At 40.3% G+C, this 23737-nt stretch overlaps 1 protein-coding gene across 1 annotated transcript in view; it reads left to right on the forward strand.

Moving 5' to 3' along the window:
- The window catches only part of ppargc1b (peroxisome proliferator-activated receptor gamma, coactivator 1 beta), a 50447-nt gene that overhangs the window by 21872 nt on the left and 4838 nt on the right, over window positions 1–23737 (forward strand). The window contains exons 2-11 of the mRNA XM_051859690.1: window positions 8510–8695; window positions 10878–11072; window positions 14145–14267; window positions 17717–18647; window positions 19420–19465; window positions 19867–19931; window positions 20840–21377; window positions 22571–22646; window positions 22784–22902; window positions 23004–23134. Of these exons, the coding sequence (XP_051715650.1) occupies window positions 8510–8695; window positions 10878–11072; window positions 14145–14267; window positions 17717–18647; window positions 19420–19465; window positions 19867–19931; window positions 20840–21377; window positions 22571–22646; window positions 22784–22902; window positions 23004–23134 (2410 nt within the window). The remainder of the gene's footprint in view (window positions 1–8509; window positions 8696–10877; window positions 11073–14144; window positions 14268–17716; window positions 18648–19419; window positions 19466–19866; window positions 19932–20839; window positions 21378–22570; window positions 22647–22783; window positions 22903–23003; window positions 23135–23737) is intronic.

Raw genomic sequence — 23737 nt, forward strand, 5'->3', positions numbered from 1 at the left:
TGATTTAATTACAGCCATGCACGTCTACTAAGAGCTCAGACACTGACTGCTCCCTGTGAATTAGAAACAAGTTGGGTTGATGCCATCTTCCTCAGGCATCATGATCTGTCTGTGGCCACCCAAGTCTGAAAAGACTCATTTTGCATCTTCGTCTCCCTGCATCTTCCTTCTTTTAACTTTCTCTCTCAGGTGTAATTGAACATCATTCCCTTCATCCCGTCTGTGTCAGCTGGACAGATTGAACGCATTAGACACAATGAGAGCAGCTCTACCCGTAATCCAATGAGAGAATTTGCCTTGTTTTACTTTCACATCTTTATCAAACTCAGCTGGTAATTTGTAATCAAGGTGAGTTTGATATTTCTCTCTGGCTGTTTAAATTACCTAAGATACTGCTGCCTGGTTTCTGCCTGGAAACAGTGCTTGTATTGTCCTGCAGCCCCCCTCACCCACAGTCGTGACTGCAGGTAAAATTACCTCAGTCTGAGGAGCGGCAGACCCCCGTTGGAGATAATTAGGGGTTGCTCACCTACAGTCTTGTGACAAAGTCTCTGCATTGCGTTACACAGTCGTGCAGGAAAATGTGACACCAGTCAACAACCTTATACAAGGCTCTGAAACCCGAGACTAGTGCTCTCATTGTGTCGGTGAAATGGATCCAGGTTAGAAGCAGAGGAGAGAATTGCTGACTACCTTTTGGATCTCCTGATGATTTCTCAGTTATGTTTTTTTGTACTGCAGGCATGCATTGACTTCTAATGTATGCGCTGGTGCCTATATTTACATCATTGCTGGGTATGCTTTCATGTTTGCTGTGGTATGCATATTGAACTGTGCATGACCTTGAGAGCTTTGGTTTCACAGTGACTGAACGTCACATATTTAAGCTGGAGATTGTCCCTATTAGCAGCCATAGTTAAGACAAGAATATTATGTGCATGTATGCTGTTTAATGTATAATTATTATACGTATAATTCTGTTACATGAATTGAGGCAGAGAGGTGGATTTGCAGTATTGTGTATTGCAGTAGAGTCTTTTTGATGGCACATTATAAATAGCTTTCATGTATGATATAAGCAAGATTATAAAACTTATTTTTTCCTTTCAAGTTTTCTCACAGTGTTTACCACAAGCATATTCGGATATGTGATTTTTTTTTTTAACTTATTTTTTTCTGCATCTTGGCCTGAGGTATCCTCTTGTCTTTTAAGTTAACATGTATAACAGGGACGGATGTCTTTGATTATTGTTGCATCTTGTTCTTTTTTTTCTTGATCCCTGCAGAAGGATAAATTCTGTGATTTGTCTAGCTGTTTTTAAACACAATAACTCATCTGATCAGGGTCAGATGAACGCAAAACCAGACAAAATCATTGCTTATTTAAGACCGTTTAGTCAACCTCAAGTTATTTTTTTTATAAATGTCATTTTGCAAATCCCTAATCTATTTTTTGATTGCAGGACTAGAGAACAGATTCATTCCTTGGACGCTGACAGAATCTGAGACACAATGATGATCTGACATGATAAGAATAGCAAATTTCCTGAGCATGAGAGTAGCTGCAAATTAATAACAGTTGCTGTGATTTTCTATTAAGTGCATCCCTGTACTCCTCCCCATGGTCGCTCACTCTCTGAGATGACTTTATGGAAGAATGAATGCTGGCAGCAGCCTGTCCTATTAGGATCGTCTTCTAACCAAAACACCTATTTTTAGATCAGTGGGCTTGAATGAATTAGACATCAGCGCTGATATTAAGGCAGAAAATGCCAATAAGTTATGCACTCATGGCCTTTTTACCAATAAGCAAACACATTCTTTCTCACCATTTCTCCCCCACACACACATACATTATGCAATTCATGCATTCTTTATAAATGTAGTGCTATTTTCCAGCCATATGATTGGTCTGGTGCAGCATTACCTTATTTAATGTCTTTAAAAGAGACAATGGTAATTTTTGAATACCTCTTTTAGCTCTTCTCAGAGGATCATATTAAGAGTGTTATGAATATTATGCTATCAATTTATGTTAATATATCAACATAAGTACATAACACCTGGGTCCCTCACAGACCGAACTCTAGAGATCACTGCTGCGGTCTGAACAGAGTCAGTATGAGGATATACGCAGCATTATAATGAACCATACCTGAAAAACTGGAAATATCCTTTAGAAAGATTAAATTTTACAAAAAAATTTTTCCCCTTGACTTACAGAGGTTATACTGATCTTGACAAGCTGTGCCAGAGTGACCTTAAGAAATATTAAATAATTTTTTGTTCTACAGCCAAAAATCCCACTTTTTTAAATTAATCCTTGTGATGTTTGGCCTCTCCTAACTTCTAACTAGGTTCCTTATTACACCTCTTAATCTTGTTAAGGACTTACAAACATGCCTTTAGTGTCTATGGATTATCAAGTGATGTCAGTTAAGAATAATCAGGCTGAAATAATGACCGTCATGCCTTAGACATCACATGTGACAGGAAGTACATATAGATCTGTGAAAAAGTTCAGATGAAGAAAATAAAAAGAAGAAACTTCCATTGACTACCATGAATCATTGCTTAAATAATTTGTTTAAAAGGGAGTTATTTCAAATGAAACATAGATGCATGTGTATATATAGTAATGCTTTTAATGGATCTTCTGTCCAGTTGGTACTTGGACATGGAGATTTTTATACATTTAAGCCTATTTTCCATTTCCTATGTGAATCTAAAGTCACAACTCAACTGGCAGTCTATCAAAGTCCTGTCTCTAAGCACAGAATCCGCTTTCTAATCAGATCTCATTACTGTCCTACCTGGCTGAAGTGGGGTTGCGTTCGAGGGCACTAGCTCTCAGACATTCTGCATAATAGCGTCTCGCTCGGACCAGTGCAGTGTCCTTGGTTTGCACTTGATATCTGTCTCAGCCTAGAAGATGTAGACTGAGTTTGACGGCTAATCTGAAAACAATTACGTAGGATTAAAATTGGGCTCAATTGCTGTTAGGTTGCCTCTCAGAAAACTTCCAGTACACAGCCTCAGGCTTGTCAAAGTTAATGTTGAAATGTTTTTAGAGAATAGCAGCTCAAGATGAAAGCTATCCAGCGAGAGTTGATGCAGATTTGCTGCGGATGTCTCCAGTGAAAGTAGGCGGCTAACAAGATCGGATTCGAGAAGTGGAATATCTGATTAGGAAATTTAGAAGAAGTAGGATCAGAACGGCCATGAATTGTCTAAATCCAAATCTAATACTGTCAGTCTCATTGACTCAATGAGGTTAAGGGTGATAATATGCTGAAATTGCGGTAAAATGAGGCGTAAATTGAATTTTTGTCATTTTTCATCACATCGAGCAATGTCTCAACAGTTGATTGCAAAACTCTGACTATAGGAAGTCGCGAGAGAGAGTGTGAGGAAATTTACTACATGGGAATTGTTAGCAAAGGTCTGAAGGATGAATGGGTTCAATAAGCACTAAATTTAAAGGCCTAGGCTGGTTTCAGAAAAGGCAAGATAAAGGTGGCCTGCTGGGATAGCAAGGTTGTGTGCACTGCAGACAGTTAATTCCTAGAGGGATAGAAAAGAAAGGTTCCTGCCAGACCTGAGACGTGGCCAATGAGGTGTCATGAATCTGTCTTTTATCGGTCTCATTCAACTGTACACGAGTGGCCCAGATCTTCCTTTAACTGCCCTACTTCTGTCGGTCCGCTGTTAATTTGGGTTTGCAGTAAGGGCCTTGGCGGAAATCTCCTTTAAAGACTATGCGAAGAGCTAATTTAATCGCTCCTGTTTCAGTTTAGCCACCAATTTGGGGTTTCGCTTTGGAAAGTTGCGGTCTAACATCTTTATTTAATTTACCGTCATGTGGGCAAGGGTCAAACAGTCAGTGAGGATGTACAGGTCAACAAGATGTATAGTGCACCTCGTGAACCCGCTGCTTCTGGAGAAATGAAGCTACAAAATCCTTCCTGTTTGAGGCCGGCTAGCTTCTACACCTACGTTTTTATGGATTGAGTCGTGAGGGAATCCATTTAACAGCTCCGGCAGGATGTGTCTCAAAGGGCCGCATGTGTGCATGTCTGTGTCTTTGTTTCTGGGGAGGGAGGCTTAGGAGAGAGCCACTAGTTCCATCTGCGTTTGGCATGGGCAGCATTTAAAGCCTGGCCCGTCACAAGCAGCTTGTGTAAGAGCCAGTCATGAGACTGAGGATAACAGCTATATATAACACATCTTAGATAGCAGTAGGCTCAGAGGGGACAGGGCACCCAGATAAGAGCCTATTAGCACGTAAATGCAAGGAATGAATGAGTAACCTGCAGCTTTACTAGAATAGCGGTGTAACTGAATTGTGCTCAGATCAGTCAGTCTATCTATCCATCCATAACAGAAATCCCAGATAACCCGTGCTGCCTTTGATCGGCCTGCAGTAGGAAATGACAAACAAACTAAAGGTCACACTTTGTGTCTCTTCTTTTTTCTTTCATACATACTTTGCCTCTAATTATCCTTAAATGTATTCATGAAATTCCCCAGATACCTTGAAAAGATGCCCAAGGACTGACAGTACACTGTCAACAGTGGGTCAACCTTGTATGGTTGTGTTTTGGAGATCAAGTACTCCTGCACCACATGGCTTGAGGTGCATTTCGTAATATGCAGGGGATGCAGTAAACCTATATGCTGTTACGTGCTTGTTTTTGAGTTATCTTGGTGTGCCCTTGGACTCAGGCTTGCTATGGATACTCTTATACGTCAGATATGTATGCAGATTTTGTGTAATGACCTTTCTTGTTATGAGATTCGTAGAAGACAGTGAATGGAAAGGTCATTCTTAACTACACAGATCACTGATTAGTCCTTACTGCTTTTGCCTTGAGTAGGTCAGCTACGCTCATTAACTTTTACTCATTTAATAGCATCAGTCCAGCACTAACTGGTGGGACATATCTTTTTTTTTTTTGTGCATTGAAAATGTGACTGCATTTTGTCACCACATAATAGCACGATCATGCAGAGAGGTCTGGGTACAGCCGACTCTGTTAATGGGGTGAACTGGTGGTTTTATCTGCGTTATGCAGACGATTCCAGCACGTGTGAACAACACCTCTGCTGCTCTTTTTCATGGAACGTGTGCATGCGATAAGAGGTCACATATGCTGCTTTTCCGGCTGCTTTTTTGGCTTCTGTTTGCATTTGCATAGGGATGGGCGGTATGACCCAGATTTTTATGGTATAAATATAACAATATGTGTAATTTTATATCACTGTAACACTGCATGCAATATGTTGTTTGCATACTTGAAATTGATTTATATTGATATGTATATGTACAGTATATATTGATGTTCATATTGATATAATGACAGTATAACCGGAATAGCAAAGTCACTTCTACTGTTTCATGGTATATACCATCATACCACCCAGCCCTACCGTTGCAGCATTCATGTGACCTTAAACCTTCAGAGCCCAAGGAGCTTTTTATTGATTGATATTGAGACTCTCCATAACACAGAAAAAGAGAGAATAAAAAGGTTGGGGGAAAAAAAAGATTGATTAGCCGGAGCTCTTGTGCTCCTTAAAGGACGGAGATGAGACAGTGGCATGGGAGAGGGATGCGAAGAGAGTGCTAAATGTGTGTGTTTGCATGTTCTGTGTGTGTGTTGGATGATCGGCGAACACCTTCATTACACTTGCATTCATACACACATGCGTGCACATGCACAACACCTTCAGGGCATCTCAAGTAGACCCTTTAAATCGCTGCAGGTAGGAATGGATTTCCTGTTTTTTTATTTTTTTTTGCATTTTCAGAAGACTTACTGCTGAGGTTTCTTTTGACATTGATTTAAACATGCATTAATTTCATAACCACATCTCACTGTGACCTTTTTAGATTGCGAAACATCTTATAATAACATATTATTATTTTTATTAGTATGTACTACCATTCAAAAGTTTGCACACAGACAGATTTTTTTGAAGAAATTAATACTTTTGTTCAGCAAGGACGCATTAAATTGATCAAAAGTGACCGTAAAGATATTTATAATGTTACAAAAGACTCTATTCTTTCTATTCAGCAGAGAATCCTGAAAAAAAAAATGTCACGGTTTCCACAAAATTATCAAGCAGCACAACTGTTTTCAACATTGATAGTAATAAGAAATGCAAGATGTCCTTTAAAAAATAGTATAATAATAAGAAATGTTTCTTTAGCATCAAATCAGCATATCAGAATGATTTCTAAAGGATCATGTGACACTGAAGACTGGAGTAATGATGCTGAAAATTCACAGGAATAAATTACATTTTAAAATAAATTACAATAGAAAATAGTTATTTTAAATTGTAATAATATTTTACAATATTACTGTTTTTACTGTATTTTTGATCACATAAATGCAGCTTTCGTGAGCGAGTCTTCTTTCAAAAACATTAAAAAATCTTACCAACCCCAAAATTTGGAACGGTACACTCTAAAAATGCTGGGTTAAAAACAACCCAAGTAGGGCTGAAAATGGACAAACCCAGCAATTGGGTTGTTTTAACCCAGCGATTGGGTTAAATGTATGCCCAACCTGTTGGGTAGTTTTATTTAACTCAACTATTGTTTAAAAATTACTGTATTGCTTGCTTAAAATAAACCCAAAATATGTTGGAAATTAACATTCATTAATATGTTTAATGAATGAACATTTATTAATAAGTTAATTAAACAATAACCATTTATTAAACTGCTTATTAATAAATGTTCACCTGTAATTATGTCTGATTTTTAATTTTTAACCTATTTTGGGTTCATTTTAAGCCAGCCATATAGTAATTTTTAAACAATAGTTGTGTTAAATAAAACTACCCAGCAGGTTGGGCAAACATTTAACCCAACCGCTGGGTCAAAACAACCCAATAGCTGGGTTTGTCCATTTTCAACCCAACTTGGGTTGTTTTTAACTTAGCATTTTTAGAGTGTAGTGTAATTAAGTTAATAAAAATGCTATTAAAATGAAAAAGATTCAAATCAGTTCTGCATATCATTTATTAATCACTCAAACTCATAAATTATAGGTGTATATATCAGTATCATTGTCTAGCCTCTTTGTTTTCACCACCAGATTTCATCTGAAGAATTTTTCAACAAAAGCTTAGTGAAGCAGATTAAAATGCTGGAGATATAATAAGATTGGGATAAAACGGTGCAGAGGTATGAGCTACAGTATGTGACCTCATTTCATCAGAGCTCAGCAGCTGGTAATAGGTGCTTTAGAGACTCTCTTTGTAAAATCTTTGCTGTTTGATTCCATGTGGTTTGCTGAATTTTAAACCAGCATTTTGGTGAACAGACATAAATGGCGCCCTGTAAGTCGCCTGCTTATTTTTGCACCCGCTTGACCAGTCCTAGTGTAAGAAAATAAAGGGAACTGAATAAGTGCAGTCATCAGCTTTGTGAAACAGAGAGGGGAGAATTTGTGCAAGCAATCATCAAAAATGCATCGCAGCGGCCCTGTAGAATATTCATGCTACGTCCTCCTGTAAACCGAGGCAGCATCACACCAGGTGTCCTCCAGGTATCCTCTCTACAAACAGACAGGAACTAGCCAAATGATCCGAGTGCAAAATGCAAAGCTCCATCGCTCACATGGAGATATTAAGGCATGTGTGGTTTTTCTGCTGTACCCCTGGGGTTTAGACCACTTCCCTTCTCACAGTACTTACTGACACAGACACACACATACACACGCACAGGGTTGTTTGTAACTTTCTCACTCTCACACACACACTCTTTCTCTTCACACATCTTGAGGATGTGTGAAACTGTACATATTTTTAAAATCAACTGGCCTGTGGGTTGCCTGAACAACTAGTCAACTAATCTGTTTTAAAGAAGCCCTATAATTAAACTGGTTTGAGTTCACCTGACCCCATTCAGACACATGTTCAGAAGCAGTTCGATGGAGTGTAGCATCATGGAACAGAAAGCAGGGGTCTTGAGAAAAGTGATTTTTAAGCTATTTTTAGCATGAAACACTCACAAAACAGCGCTGCTTTAAAGGCACAACTCTTGCAACAAGGGTTTTACAGTGAAAAGCGCTAAAGTCAGCTGGTTAAATAAAGCGCAGCCACTCTAAATATCAAAACTAAGACTAAAACTAGTCTGTTGTCGGGTGACTAGTCTACCATCGTGACTTATTCCTAACGTATGCACATTTGAAACATATATCTTAGCAGTTCCCTCTCACAACGAACCCAAAAACCCATAGCTGTGGATTTTAATTCAAGTATGTGCAACCGTGGCTAAATCCAGGGTCAGCTTTTCGTCTTCTTCCAACTCTCAGTTCGTTAGTCGTAATGAAGTTGTGCTGAGGGTTAGTACTAATTTAGATGACTGTTACGAGCTCAGGATCTCCACAGTCACGGCATGTCTATTGATTTCCCAGCGTTTACAGCGGAGTGCGTTCTTTGTAGATGTTGGCCTTTTGACTTATCATTTTTTCTTTTTTTTTATTCTCAGTATGGGGAAGAGGAGGTCTGCTCAGACCGCCTGGATGCTGACTTCCCTGACTTTGACCTCTCGCAGCTGGACGCCAGTGATTTTGACTCAGTGAACTGCCTCAGTGAGCTGCATTGGTGCAACGAGCACTCAGATCAATCCCCTGCATCCATACAGTACAGTCCCGGAGACCCAGAGCTATTTGAGGTGGGAACCATCATCTGTAATTCCTTTATTGTGCACATAAAGATTGTTCTGATGAGTGGTATTTGATCAGGAAAACAGTATTATTACTGTTGCTTATACATAAAGTTAGGGGTTATTCAAAATCTAGTTTGCACTATGTATTTTTGCCCTCTGGTTGTTTTTAGATGGGCAATAATCATGGAAGTCCTCAGTAGGTCCCTGTCCCCAATGGTACACTTGATGTTGCAGTCTCATGGCTTTTATGTGTTCACTACCCAACAAAACATTAAAGGGTTAGTTCACCCAAAAATGAAAATTCTGTCATTAATTACTCACCCTCATGTCGTTCCACACCCGTAAGACCTTCGTTCATCTTCAGAACACAAATTAAGATATTTTTGATGAAATCCAATGGCTCAGTGAGACCTGCATTGCCAGCAAGATAATTTACACTTTCAGATGCCCAGAAAGCTACTAAAGACGTATTTAAAACAGTTAATGTGACTACAGTGGTTCAACCTTAATGTTATGAAGTGACGAGAATACTTTTTGTGTGCCAAAAAAAAAAGACTTTATTCAACAATATCTAGTGATGGGCGATTTCAAAACACTTTATGAAGCTTTGAAGCTTTACGAATCTTTTGTTTCGAATCAGTGGTTCAGAGCGTGTATCAAACTGCCAAAGTCACGTGATTTCAGTAAACGAGGCTTTGTTACGTCATAAGTGTTTCGAAATTTCAGTGCTTCACTGCTGGGGGGCGTGATTTTGTCAGTTTGATACACGCTCCGAACTGATTTGAAACAAAAGATTCATAAAGCTTCGAAGCTTCATGAAGCAGTGTTTTGAATTCACCCATCATTAGATATTGTTGAATAAAGTCGTTATTTTGTTTTTTGCGCACAAAAAGTATTCTTGTCGCTTCATAACAATAAGGTTGAACCACTGTAGTCACATGAACTGTTTTAAATATGTCTTTAGGACCTTTCTGGGCATTTGAAAGTGTAAATTATTTTGCTGTCAATGCAGGACTCACTGAGCCATCGGATTTTATCCAAAATATCTTAATTTGTGTTCTGAAGATGAACGAAGGTCTTATGGGTGTGGAACGACATGAGGGTGAGTAATTAATGACAGAATTTTCATTTTTGGGTGAACTAACCATTTAAGAATTTCAAGTTTGGACTTGAAGGGTGGAGGGCGCAATTTGGGAAAGATTATAGGGAAAACATTAGTCTTCAGTTCGTTCTTCGATTTCATTTGAAGTTTATCAGGGCCTTAATCCATATGAATCGTGTGGTTTAATCCTAGGCTTTGGAAGAGACACAGTTTCTTTATATGGAGAACAGATTTAATTAGGCTTGTATTCACTTATAAACATTGATCTGCATACATACATAGATTGCACCAAATATAGTATATGGAAGCTCAACCCTACATGCCTGACACGAGAACAAACCTCATTGGTTCTCATGCATCAAGCAAGCAGGTTTGAGCTTCTGTTTACCATTTTTGATGTGCTCTATGTACTGTATGTTGATCAATGATTATATGTGAATAAAAGCCTTTTACTTTTGCAATGTCTTTTTGTACTTTTTGATACGTGAGTTTTGTTTGCATAGTACTTCAATGAATGGGAAAGAAATGAGAGAGTATTTAAAATATCTTCATTTCGATGATGAAGGATGAGTAAATGATGACAGAATTTTCATTTTGGGGTGAATTAATCCTTTAAAGCCTAGTTTAGTAAACCTTTCACTGAATGACACTGTTGTAAGATTAAAAATTCACTGCTAGTTGAAGCCACAGCATAGCGGTGAGTACAAATATACATTGTGATGATATATTGAGCAATTGGTGCTCATGTGGGTGTTGCAGGTTCGAGTCTACCCTGCAACGTGTCCCAATCCTAATTTTCACCTCTTTTTTTCTCACTGCTAGTCGAAGCCACAGCTTAGTGGTGAGTGCAAATATACATTGTGGTTATATATTGAGCAATGGTGCTCATGTGGGTTTTTCAGGTTCGAGTCTAGCCTGCAACGTGTCCCAAATCCTGATTTTCCCCTTTTATAAATAGCCTCTGTCATTCTCCACTGGTTCTGTCTTTTAAAGAGGTAAAAAAAGACATACATGTTGTGTACGTGTAGGTTCTCCTGATCTTTGCTCTGCAGAGTATTTGCCTTCATTTCTTTCTTGTTGTTTCAGGAAGAAAATGCGGCACTGCTCGCTGCCCTCACAGACAGCCTGGACGGCATTGTTGAGGACGGAGTCGGGGGTCTGTCTGTGTTCCCTTCCCTAGGGGACGACCCCGAGGAGGGCGAGGAGGAGGAAGATGACCTCCCTTTGGACAGTGAGCCCCTCCCTGGCTCACTGAGCCCAGAGACAGAAGAACCATCTCTAGTAAGAACCCTTCCTTCCTGTTTAAGGTGGATTTGGATGGGCCTCTGACTACCCCACAGCATGGGTATGATAGGCAACACAGGTCTGAATTTTTCTCATTTTGGGCTTTTTGTTTCTTTTTAAGCAACCAATCTAACAAGAATCCTCTTCACAGGCAGGGATGTGGATCGTGGACACAGTTTATATAGACTTTTTGGCTTTGACACTTTTCTGGCCTTTCATTTTCCCACTCTCAGCCTTATAAGAAAGTACTGTGGTGGTACCATGGTACAGTGATGGTATCTGGTGGACATTAAACATGGATACTTTGATATATTCCATGGCTATGTATATATATATACTTTTATTGAGAAAGGATGCATTAAATTGATCAAAAGTGACAGTAAAGACATTGATAATGTTACAAAAGATTTCTATTTCAAATAAATGCTATTCCTTTGAAGTTTATATTCATCAGAGTCCTAAAATAGATCACAGTTTTCATAAAAATATTAAGCAACAGAACTGTTTTCAACATTGATAATACTAAATGTTTCTTGAGCAGCAAATCAGCATATTAGAATGATTTCTAAAGGATCATGTGACACTGAAGACTGGAGTAATGAGTGATGGTGATTCTTCTTTCACACAATGTTTTGCTGTATTTTTGATCAAATAATTGCAGCCTTGGTGAGACATGTTATTAACTTTTGAACAGTAGTGTACTTCAATGAATCCCGTGGCATTTCCATCATGATAGTGTCCAAAAAACATGGCAAAACCATGGTACTTTTTTAAGGAAATGCTTATGTCTACTTCCCAGGTCTCTAAATCCTTCAGGTGACAAAATGGACTTCTACGAAATGTACTTCTCTTTCCTCTCTTTTCTCTTTTGTGAGAGGACGCTACTCTCTCTTGCTCATATCTTTTTTAAGTCGACACTTCCTGGAATAAGATGCTGTGTTGTTATCTGTCCCTCTCAGCTCACAAACCCCAGCAGTTTAATCTGTGTACGTTGTAAAACCAGTTATAACAGTTATTATCCGTTGAACAGCTTTTCTTTTCTACTCTCTTCTTTTTCCCTATTATTTTTCTCTGCTTTTTCCTGTAATGCTGAACAATTGGTTGGCATGGCCTGTTTTGTAATGTGTCTGTTTTTCCAGTTTGTCATGTGTGTTTTGTGTTTTGTGATTTTTTTTTTTTTTTTTTTTTTTTTTACCGTAGAGACTGGTACTTACAGTAATGTCTGTCTTACATTTCACTCAATACTTTTCACAGTTTGCATTGTTCTAGGATCACATTGTTTGGTGCCCATGAAAGGGCACCATCTGATTACTGAGATAATGTTGCCTCTTTTTCAGACTTGTTACAGAGTTACCAAAAAAGGCTAACTTACAGGGTGTAGGACTAAATTATATAAGAGATGTCTGAAGGAGGGACAAATTATTCCTAAATTTATCTGGGAATAAGACTAGTACTTTTGTGGTGCCACTAGGACAAAAAATACCAGTAGCCTGTTCACAGTTTTAATTTGCTCATGAAAACAGTAATTCACATTCAGGCAATGGGAAAAATGTTCTGAACAAAACATTTTACAGAGTTTGTTAATTATTAAAAGTATTACATAGCAATAAGATTTCATATGTTAATGCATTAGTTATCATGAACTAACAAAACAACAATTTTTAATTGGTTCATTTATAAATATACTATCATTCATTATTAATTCATGGATACATAATGTTAATGTATACAACTTGAAATGTATTATTTATACACTACTGCTTAAAAGTTTGGGGTCAATAAGGTTTTTTTTTTAGAAATCAAGACTTTTATTTAGCAAGTGCACATTAAATTGATCAAACTTTTATATTGTTACAAAAATATAAACTTTGAACTTTTTATTCTGAAAAACAATGCAGTTTCTACAAAAATATTACGCAGTTTTCAACATTGATAATAAGAATTGTTTCTTGAGTAACAAATCATCATATTAGAATGATTTCTGAAGATCATGTGACACTGAAGACTGGAGTAATGATACTGAAAATTCAGCTTTTTATTTAAATAAAAAATCAGTGGTTTTAAATTGATGTGACAACCTTGGTGAGCATAAGAGACTTCTTTCAAAAACATTAAAAAATCTTGCATACCCCAAACTTTTTAACTTTAGTGTATATAAAAAAATATCATTAAATCATTGAAATTCTATAAAGTATTATTATAGTTATTTTATGTTATCTGTTGTATTACAACAAGGTTCAATTTGTTAACATTAGTTAAAATTACAAAATATTGTAAAGTTCCCGTCAATTATTTAGTCTTTTTACAACCTTTCCAGACACTTTTGATTCTAGCATTCTCATAAAAAAAAAAAAAACTGCCTGAAAATCACAAGTCTAGACAGATGCATTTCCATGTTAGATGATTGAGTAACAATGGAAATGTTCCAGTGTAGTTTAGCTTCCTCCTGGAGTCTCATTGTAAGGGTTTAGTCTGGGTATTAGTGTCTTACCCAAGAGCTGAGAGCCCCCTCTACTGGCAATGGTCACAGTTACACCTCAACCCCTAAATGAGGCCAGTCTGTGTGCGAAACAAGGGATGCATTGAAGCACCAGGAACAGGGATAGTGGAGCACATGTTTTCATGGCATAGATGGCCGTTGCATGCCAAAACGGTTTGGTACACAGAAGCTGAAACCCTCAGCGCCCCTTCAGTTTCCTCAATGGACACTGAGAGGCATGGACAGACCTGCCAAGTTGGCACATTAACAATCGCTTAAGGGACTCAACAACACAGTGCTGCCGCTTCTTACTTTGCTTTCTCTGGTTGCGCTGGTCATTTAGGACTGGCAGACTTCCATTTAAGAATTTCTAAAATCTCCAGTACGAAACTGTTCTTTCAGTGGCTAGAGCACAGAAATGCTTTAAACGTTACACACTAGCTTTTGGTGTTGTGTTTGAGTACTGAAAGACAAAATGCAAACCTTTCTTGATAAGTAAGACATCAGAGATTGATTGTGTTTGTACTATCTGTTTTAAATGCATCGTGCGCTATCAATTTTTAATGTCTCGCCTCTTATTCCCTCCACAGCTCAAAAAGCTCCTGTTGTCGCCCCCTAATGTGCCTGCGGGCCTCGAGTCGCACAAAGACGGCAGCGTGCATCGCCATAGCAGCAGGAACCAGCACATCAAGCCCGTGAGGCCTGTGCTGAAGGTAAGAGGAAGTTCCAGCCACTGTGACTGCAGCATAAACTCAGAACATGTGGAAAAAAGGAAGATGACGCATAATAGGAAATGGATTTAACAACCTCAGTGTGAGCGTGTATGCCATTCACTACCTGTTTACGCTGCAGCGTATTCCCACCGCAATGCTAATGCCTAATTAGCTTATGCCAGCCTTTAGAAACCACACTGAGGATTTGCGCTTCAAAGTTTTAAAGCCTGTGAAGCCTGTGGTTCCTCATTCACTCCCTCCGTTTTGGCACACTGCACCATGGCTAAGGCCGCTGTCGTATTAGAGTTGAGTGCAGCCATCTGTCATACCGAAGCCACAGCCTCTACCCAGCCTAAAGGGCAATGTTCACTGAGTTTGAGATTACTTAAAAAGAACAGGCAGTAGTTCCTCAGATACCAAGAGAATATCTTGCAACTAACCTTGGCACATTTGTCACAGTAACCTTAGAGCAAAATACACTCTGAAATAGACTCTGGGGGTTTCAGCTGCCCCGCGTGGTTCGCATGTTTGGTCATTTCATAAGGGTGTTACAAAAGATGGCTCGCTACATTCCACATAGATGAATGCCATGAGCATGCTTAGCACTATAATGGTTTTAGTTTATTACTTCTGTCATTACAATGCTAAAACTGTTTTGGCACATGTGGTTTATTTTATTTAATGTAACAGCAAAACTGTGTAAATGTGTAAAACAAATTAAATTCTGATTGGCTTTCTGTAAAATCTGATTGAAGCAGATTTGTTGTTGCATTAATAATTGAGTATACAGCCGTGGTCAAATGTATTGGCAGTGACATAAATTTTGTGTTTTGCAAAGTTTGCTGCTTCAGTATTTGTAGAATATATTTCTATGGTATACTGGAATACTTCATATGTTTCTATGGTATGCTGAAAGACAATGATAAGCATTTTCTTAAGTTTTAAAGGCTTTTGTTGGCAAAAACATTAAATTTATGCTAAGAATCAGTATTTACAGTGTTGACCCTTCTTCTTCATAACCTCTGCAATTCAAACATGGATAACAGCTTCTAGGGCACAACCTGAATTATAGTGACCCATTATTGCCTTATTATTGCTCAGGACATTTTGATTCAATTCTTTATTCCTGGCAGTGTTTTTGGGCAGAACTGTAAGAGAGCCCGCTCCCTGAATGAAAAGCAACCCCACAAATGTGTAACTGACGTAGGCCGGTAAGAGCTGTGCAAGTAAAGACTGCGGTCTTTAGCCTCTTTGTTAGAGCGCCCGACTCCCATGCGGACGGACCTGGGTTCAACGAACAGGAGGGGTTATATTGGTGCCGTGACCCAGATGGGAGTGAAGTTTAGGGGGGGTGAGTGTAATGGACGTAGGCCGGTAAGAGCTGTGCGTGTAAACCTCACTCCCCTGATCTTAAGAGGTGCTCTAGTGACTGACGTTAGAGACTGTGGTCTTTAGCCTCTTTGTTAGAGTGCCTGACTCCCATGCCGGCGGACCCGGGTTCGAGTCCCACTTAGAGTGGGCGGTTCGAACAGGAGGGGTTACATTGGTGCCGTGACCCGGATGGGAATGAGGTTTAGTGGGGTGAGTGTAACGGATGTTGGCCGTTAAGAGCTGTGTGTGTAAACCTCACTCCCCTGATCTCAAGAGGCGTTCTAGCGACTGACGCTACAGACTGCGGTCTTGAACCTCCTTGTTAGAGGGCCCGACTTCCATGCGGATGGACCGGGGTTAAAATCCCGCTTAGAGCAGGTGGTTCGAACAGGAGGGGTTACATTGGTGCCATGACCCGGATGGGAGTGAGGTTTAGTGGTGTGAGTGCAATGGACGTTGGCTGGTAAGAGCTGTGCGTGTAAACCTCACTCCCCTGATCTCAAGAGGCGCTCTAGTGACTGACGCTAGAGACTGCGGTCTTTAGCCTCCTTGTTAGAGTGCCCGACTCCCATGCTGGCGGACCCGGGTTCGAGTCCCGCTTATAGTGGGTGGTTCGGACAGGAGGGGTTATATTGGTGCCGTGACCCGGATGGGAGTGAGGTTTAGGGGGGTGAGTGTAACGGATGTAGGCCGGAAAGAGTTGTGCGTGTAAACATCACTCCCCTGATCTCAAGAAGGGGGCTTCACCAAAAAATAACTTTGCACCAGTTGTCTGCTGTTCAATCCTTGTACCTCCTTCAGATTTTAAGTCTGTCCTTGATGTTTTTCTTGGAAAGAAAAAGCTTCTTTGCTGCCCTTCTGTACACTAGGACACTGCCCAAAAGTCTTCTCCTCACTGTGCGTGCAGATGCGCTCACACCCTTCTGCCGCCAATATTGAGCAAGCTCTGCACTGGTCGTGACACGATTCCATAGCCGACTCCTCAGGAGGAGACAGTCCTGCTGCTTGCTGGACACTTCTTCACTGCAGTTGAACCTTTGTCCTTGAAGTTCTTGATGATCTGGTAAAAGGTTCTTTCAGGTACAATGTTCTTTGCAGCAGTTTCCTTGTATGTGAGGCCGTTTTGTTGCAAAGCGATGATGGTTGCACGTCTTTCTTTGGAGGAAATCATTGCTAACACAAGAACACTATGATTGGAAACACTTCTTCCCTCCTTTTATAGCAACCTGCTCTTATAATACAATCATAATGATAGAGTGATTTCACCTGACTAGTACTGGTTCACACTTTCCCATGTGCTGATATGATTAGTGAAATGATGTTAGCTGATCATTTTGTGTGAAGGCTAAAAAACTGGGTTTTTGTAATAGTTCACACAACAGCAAACTTTGCGAAACACATTTATGTGCCAATACTTAATTTCTATCTCCAATACAAAATTTCTTCCTTGAAAAATATTGTCTTTTATACGATATAGCTGTTGACAGCCTTTCATAAAGGTTGTGTGTCCACCAAAGCGCTTTTAGCTAGCTTAAAATGCTAGGCGCTCTGCTGAAAACACCTAGATATGAGTGCTTGAGGGCACTTTTTAAAAAGTATTTGCTCTGGCTCTTCTTTTAAATTATTTTGTTCTGTTATTATGCTTTTTATTGTCATCTGTTGACGTTGTACAAGCAGTATGTGGCGGTTAGTCAGTGTTGTAATTGTCCCGCCCCTCCTCCACTCTGATTGGATGGCTGGGTAAAAAGTGACAGTGATAAGCACTGCGTTTTACCCAAAGTTGAATATTCTTCAACTCTTCAAACTCAGAGCGCTCAGAGCTCAGCGTGAAATAGATGCTCAGCACCTCGCCACGCAGCTGCCATTTTATAAAACAACTCCCATTGAAAACAATTGGAAAAATATGCTAGCCTCTGCATTACACTCAAATACACTCTACATTATGCAATGAAAAACAGAAACTCTCAAGCATAATAAAATCATGTAATGGACAGCCTCTTGAGGCTTATTGCTTTATTGTATTTCTATTATATTCAATATCAAAAGATTAAATTAAATGTCTCCTTCTCCCTCCACAGAAGGACAAATCAAGCACACAGGAGCGTAAGCCACGACCAGTGAGGCCCACCGGTCGTCTTTGCACTGAACTCCACCGCCACCTCACCACCGCACGGGAGGCCGAGGACACGCCTTCCGCTGACACAGAGGAAGAGGAAGAGGAGGATGAAGAGGACAGTGACTCGGAGGAGGAGGAGGAGGAGGAGTCATCCAGCAGCGAGAGTGAGAGCATGGTGTGCGTTGAGCCAGCAAAGCCTCAGTTCTCCTCAGAGAAGGAACTGCACTCTGTAGTGGAACTCATCAAATACATGCACACGTACTGCCTGCCGATACGCAAACAGGCCAGCTGGGATCGCAAAGAGCGTGAGGCTTTGGCGCGAAAGACCAAGCCTGAGAGCCCGCAAGTCCCCCGTGGCCTTCCTCAGAACTCTCAGAAACCGCCCCCTCAGACCAGCAGTGGGACCAGGCCAAGGGTGCCCTTCACTCGCCGCAGGGAAATCAAAGCCCACTCCCTGCTCAAGGAGCTGTTAGAGGCAGTCAGTTCCTTTGACGTAAGCAAGCCTTACAGAATGCACAGCCCCCCTTATATCCACTGCAGAGGGGCTGTGACTCGGCCCGGCGCTGATGTTTCTTCCTCCCCTGCACGTCAGCCCAAAGCTGAAGCTAAAGACTCAGACTGTGAGAGCTCGCAAAAGGCCGCAAAGCGCCCCAAAAGCCCTGAGCCAGAGGAAGGCTCCTTTTCGGTCAGGCGTTCTCGCCGGCTAGCCTCCTTCCCCAGCCGATTCGCTAAGAAAGTCCGTGAGAACTGTGGGCGGTTGGAGCCCATTGCTGGGCAATCCAGGGAAGAGGAGAACATAGTCAAACATCCTCCCACTGAGCCTCCTTCTGATAGCAGCCAGAAGACCAACTCCTACAAGGCTTCTGAAGCCAATAACCCATGTTGCAAGGACGGTAAGAAATTAGTCACCTTAAAACACACATGGGAAAAATGCTGCACATTCACTCCTTAAACTATAGGTTCACATGAAAAGACACTTTTTGTCTCTGAATGTGTTAATATATATATATATATATATATATATATATATATATATATATACACAGTATAAAAATCATAATTCATAATGAACATGATTTCAGTTGCTTAATTCAAGATTTAATAAAATATCAATTTAAATTTGTTATTTATCTGTCTTGAGGATGAAATAAAAAAGTGACTGAATGGCTAAGAAAATAAAATAAATATGCATAAATATTAAAAATATATTTGTGCTGTCCAGTCGATTAATTTCCAATCGATTAATTGCATCTAACATAAGTAAAGTTTGTAAATATATAATATATTACATATACACACACACACACACACACACACATATATATATATATATATATATATATATATATATATATATATATATATATATATATAATAAAAAGGTTAATTAGGTAAGTATAGCACTAAAAACCTTGATATGTTTAAAACATTTGAAAAGGAAAATACAGTATGGTTTTCTTTTTTAAATTCCTCAAAGGATGTATTTGTTCTATAGTTCTTTAGAAAACCATCTATTTACTGGTGCTTTAAAGAGCCCAGAAGCCAAACACTTATCTGAAAAACCTATAATGTACCATCAAGCACATTTTTAATCTTCAGAGAGCCAGTTCAGGAACTGTGTGTGCTGATCTCTAACAATGACACTGTCTGTTGTTCTGATTGTAGAGAAACGCTCCTGCCTCTGTCTGCCGCTGGCGTCCAAATCCAACGGGTATGTGTTCCATTCATATCTAATCTATACTAGAGCCCTGGAACACTTCCAGGCCTAAAGTTTAAGACCACCATTGGACTCCGTCCATCTTTAAAATTGCCTAGAGGAGGTTTGTAGAGTCGCTGTTTTTACATAACAAAACATTCAGTCTCTCACAGTAAAATTTTTATATAAATAGCCCTGAGGTTCTTCTACCAATTACAGTCATTTGTTGTTCTGTGCATACACATAGCTCAGATGTGATGTGAAGTAAAACAACCCAGATCAATCAAACCCTGCTACAAATATAAACCTCTAAAGCAGTAAATCTGATGCATTGTGTTTTTGAGCCTCTATCCTTTTTCTTGTCCATGTAAGAGTTTAATGGATTCTGTATTCTCTTTCCATGTTTTTCTGATCAGAGACACGCAGTATGCCAACAAGCCCTTTGAGCAGACTCTCTGTGTGGAATTGTGCGGCACAGCAGGTAATATTACGCACTTAGTCAGGGGTATTTTTATAAGTGTGCCATTTTTGGCATCGTGTGAGCTGTTAGCACTTGATTCACCTCATATGTTCTCACGCATGCTAGTAGCTTGCCAGTTTTTGTACAATTTACATAGCAAATAATGAGTATTCTCATAATGAAAATTATATTTATGCTACCTTTCAAAACTTTGGGGTCGGTAAGATTTTTAAAATGTTTTTGAAATGCACCAAGGCTCCATTTATCTGATAAAAAAAAATCAGAAAAACTGTGAAACTTGAAAATAATTTTTTAAAATGTAATTTATTGTTGTGCTGAATTTTCAGCATCATTACTCCAGTCTTCAGTGTCACATGACCCTTCAGAAATCATTCTAATATGCTGATTTGCTGCTCAAGAAACATTTATGATTATTATCAATGTTGAAAAGAGTTTTTTTTCAGGATGCTTTGATGAATAGAAAGTTCAAAATAACAGCAGTTATTTAAAATAGAAATCTTTTGTAAGATTAAACATGTCTTTACTGTATCTTTAGATGTGCCTTTGCTAAATAAAAGTTTTAATTTCTTTAAAAAAAAAAATGGTACTGACCCCAAACTTTTGAACTGTAGTGATTTTATATAGATTGCTGAACTTTAATGCTAGTTTTAGAGGTTTGCATGAGCAATAGCAATGGTGATAATTGCCTTAACAACCACTACAAATAATAACTGATTCAAGTTAATTTGTCATTATTATATATTACACATGCTTACAATTAAGAATGATTCTTTTTGTAAGCTTCATTAATTATGTTTATTGCCTGTTGTTCGCTGTGACTAATAACAGAATGTTTGGTGATGTTCTAGTGCATGTGGTTGTGGAGCTCATGTGTGTGTCGTAGTGATTAATGAGTGTGTGTTTTCCAGGCCTGACTCCCCCCACCACACCCCCTCATAAACCAGTGGAGGATGAGCTCTTCAAACCAGACGGAAAAGCTGAGCTCACCACCAAGAGCTCGTGCCTGGCGCGGGCGCACATACGCAAGCTCCCAGAGCAGACAGAACTGTACGCCCAGCTGCGCAGGATGGGCCAAACGGGTGACACAGACTCTAAGGGTGAGACGCAACGTGCATACGGGGACCATGATTACTGCCTATTGGGACTGGGAGAGAGTCGCAAGAGAACGGCAGCGGCGTTCGGCTCTCAGTGCCATGTGGAAGTGGCGGAGGAGGATGATGAGATGGATGTGAGGAACGGGGAGATTGAGGGACAGGAGGAGAGGCTCCTAACAAAGGTCCCTGATTACCAGCAAAGGACTGAGGCCGACTCGACCACTGCGTTGACCACACCCAGTCCAGAGCAGACCAGTGAACCCATACCTGTCCGTTCTCCCAGCCCAGAGCTGGACGCCCAGTCCCCAGTTTCCTGTTCACCCCCCTCACCCAGCTGCAAACTCCCCTTCAGGTACTGAATACTGGTTTTTCTATTGCTGCGTTTTGTTGAACTCGGAAATTCTGAAATTTCTGACTTCGAAAAGTGCAATAGATCACCAATTGAAGTCCAAATGCATCTGTATGTCCAAGTATGACAGAGCTGGATGGTTGGGTGGGTGGATGGATGGATGGATAGATGGATGGATGGGTGGGTGGGTGGGTGGGTAGATGGGTGGATTGATGGATGGATTGATGGATGGATGGATGGGTGAGTGGGTAGATGGGTGGATTGATGGATGGATGGATGGATGGGTAAGTGGGTGTATGTGTGGTTGGATGTGTGGTTGGTTGGATGGATGGGTGGGTGGATTGATGGATGGGTGGATTGGATGGATGGATGAGTGGTTAGGTGGGTAGATGGGTGGATTGATGGATGGTTGGGTGGATGGATGGATGGATGGGTGGGTGGGTTTATGGATGGATGGATTGGATGGGTGAGTGAGTGGGTGGATTGATGGATGGATGGATGAGTGGGTAGGTGGATGGACTGGATAGACGGGTGGTTGGGTGGATGAGTGGGTAGATGGATGGATGAGTGGGTTGGTGGGTGGGTGAGTGGATGGATGGATGGATGGATGGAAAGGTGGGTGGGTGGGTGTTTTGATGGATGGTTGGGTGGGTGGGTTTATGGATGAATGGATGGATGGACAAATGCATCTGTATGATGTCACACAAACATGGCAGCACTCAAGGAAATAAATTGCCTTAATAAAGGTGCGTTTATGCCATTTCAGAAATATCATAATTACGAGATTCCAGCTTCTAAAAAGCATTCATGTCCATGTAGAACTCATTATTTTTTGAGAGTTTCAACTTCTAACGTCATAAGACACTCAAAATGGCAGAGGCTTCAGCAGTAAAATGTAGTTAAGATGTCATGTAGTAATAATTTAATAATTTCTATAATTGACTATTGTTAGTGTCTTAATAATGCACGATTAATCTGAAAATAAACAAAAGCCATACAATGCAGTTTAATGTAGCTAGCACAGAGTTGTGTCAGGGAACGAAACACCTTTCTGTTTGGAAGTCATGAGGGAGGTCTTTAAATGAAATGCAGCACAAATCCCAGAGCTGCTCTGCTATTAGCAAGATGCTAACACTACTTTCTTTTTCCATTTATTAGCCATTTTGAATAACTCAGCCCTGTTATCCTTTTTTCAGCGATGAGAGCTCAGAGACATGCCATGAAGCAACTGAAAAAAGGAGCAAGACAAAGTGTGGACAAGAGAATGATGTGGTAGGTTGTGTTTTTAATCCAATTTTAGTAGCTGCAGCACTAACCTTATTATCAAAGGCGTAGATGCATCTAATGTCTCGTTCGTTTCCTTTAAGTGCTGTGGAGCGTATTTGTTCTAATTACCTATGCATTTCCAGAACAAGTGCCAAGTGATCTACATTCACAACCTTCCGAGCAGCGTCACTCAGTCCATGCTGCGTAAGCGCTTCGAGGGCTTCGGCCGTCCAGAGGACTGTAAAGTGGTCATCAAAAACGAGTGGGTTCCATTTCTGTCTAGTTGCCTGACCTTATCATGCCCTCAGCAGTGAGTGGGAGAACAGAGCGCTGATGTTTCTCTGTGTTTGTGTGCTTGTGTAGGGAGCGTTGTGGAGTGATCACACTGAGGCCCACTCAGAACGGCCAGACCTCACGGCACAGGTGGGACTCGCTCGGTCCGAGCGGAGGAAACGGCAGCCGGCGGTTCAGCAGGAAGCGTTACATAGATCTGGGTAAGAGAACAGAGGGCTTTCTGTCTCTTTGATGTTCTCTGTGCATCAGACGTCTGGTGCTCTGTTCTGAGTCAGATGAAGTCAGGGGAAGGTGTCTTCTCATTTCTAAGCTAATAAATGGCCTAATTCAACTTCATTTGCATTTAAATGGGGAAAAAAGACTTTTTGATTCTTGGTTGAAAAAGCAGGGTGCAGTTTTAATTATAGTCAGGCCAATACACTGCAGTGCTTTTGCTATTACATCAAGTCGAGGGACTAAACAATGTGTGAAGTCAGTTCCAGACAATGATAATGAAAAGCAGCTTGCTTGATTTGTTCATTTTTAAAATTAACTCATTGTCCAATCCAATGTGCTGAGTCATAAAATAACTAGCCCATATCAAAGTTTGGTTGGTAAGGGTATAAATATTACAAAAATGCTGTCCACAGTAGTGGTCAATATATGTTATAGATGGATGGATGGATGGATGGATGGATGGGTGGGTGGATGGACTGGATGGACGGGTGGTTGAGTGGGTAGATGGGTGGATTGATGGATGAGTGGGTGGGTGGATGGACTGGATGGACGGGTGGTTGGGTGGATGGATGGATGGACGGGTGGTT

Source organism: Ctenopharyngodon idella, chromosome 14 (genome assembly GCF_019924925.1).
Source record: "Ctenopharyngodon idella isolate HZGC_01 chromosome 14, HZGC01, whole genome shotgun sequence".
Taxonomy (NCBI): domain Eukaryota; kingdom Metazoa; phylum Chordata; class Actinopteri; order Cypriniformes; family Xenocyprididae; genus Ctenopharyngodon; species Ctenopharyngodon idella.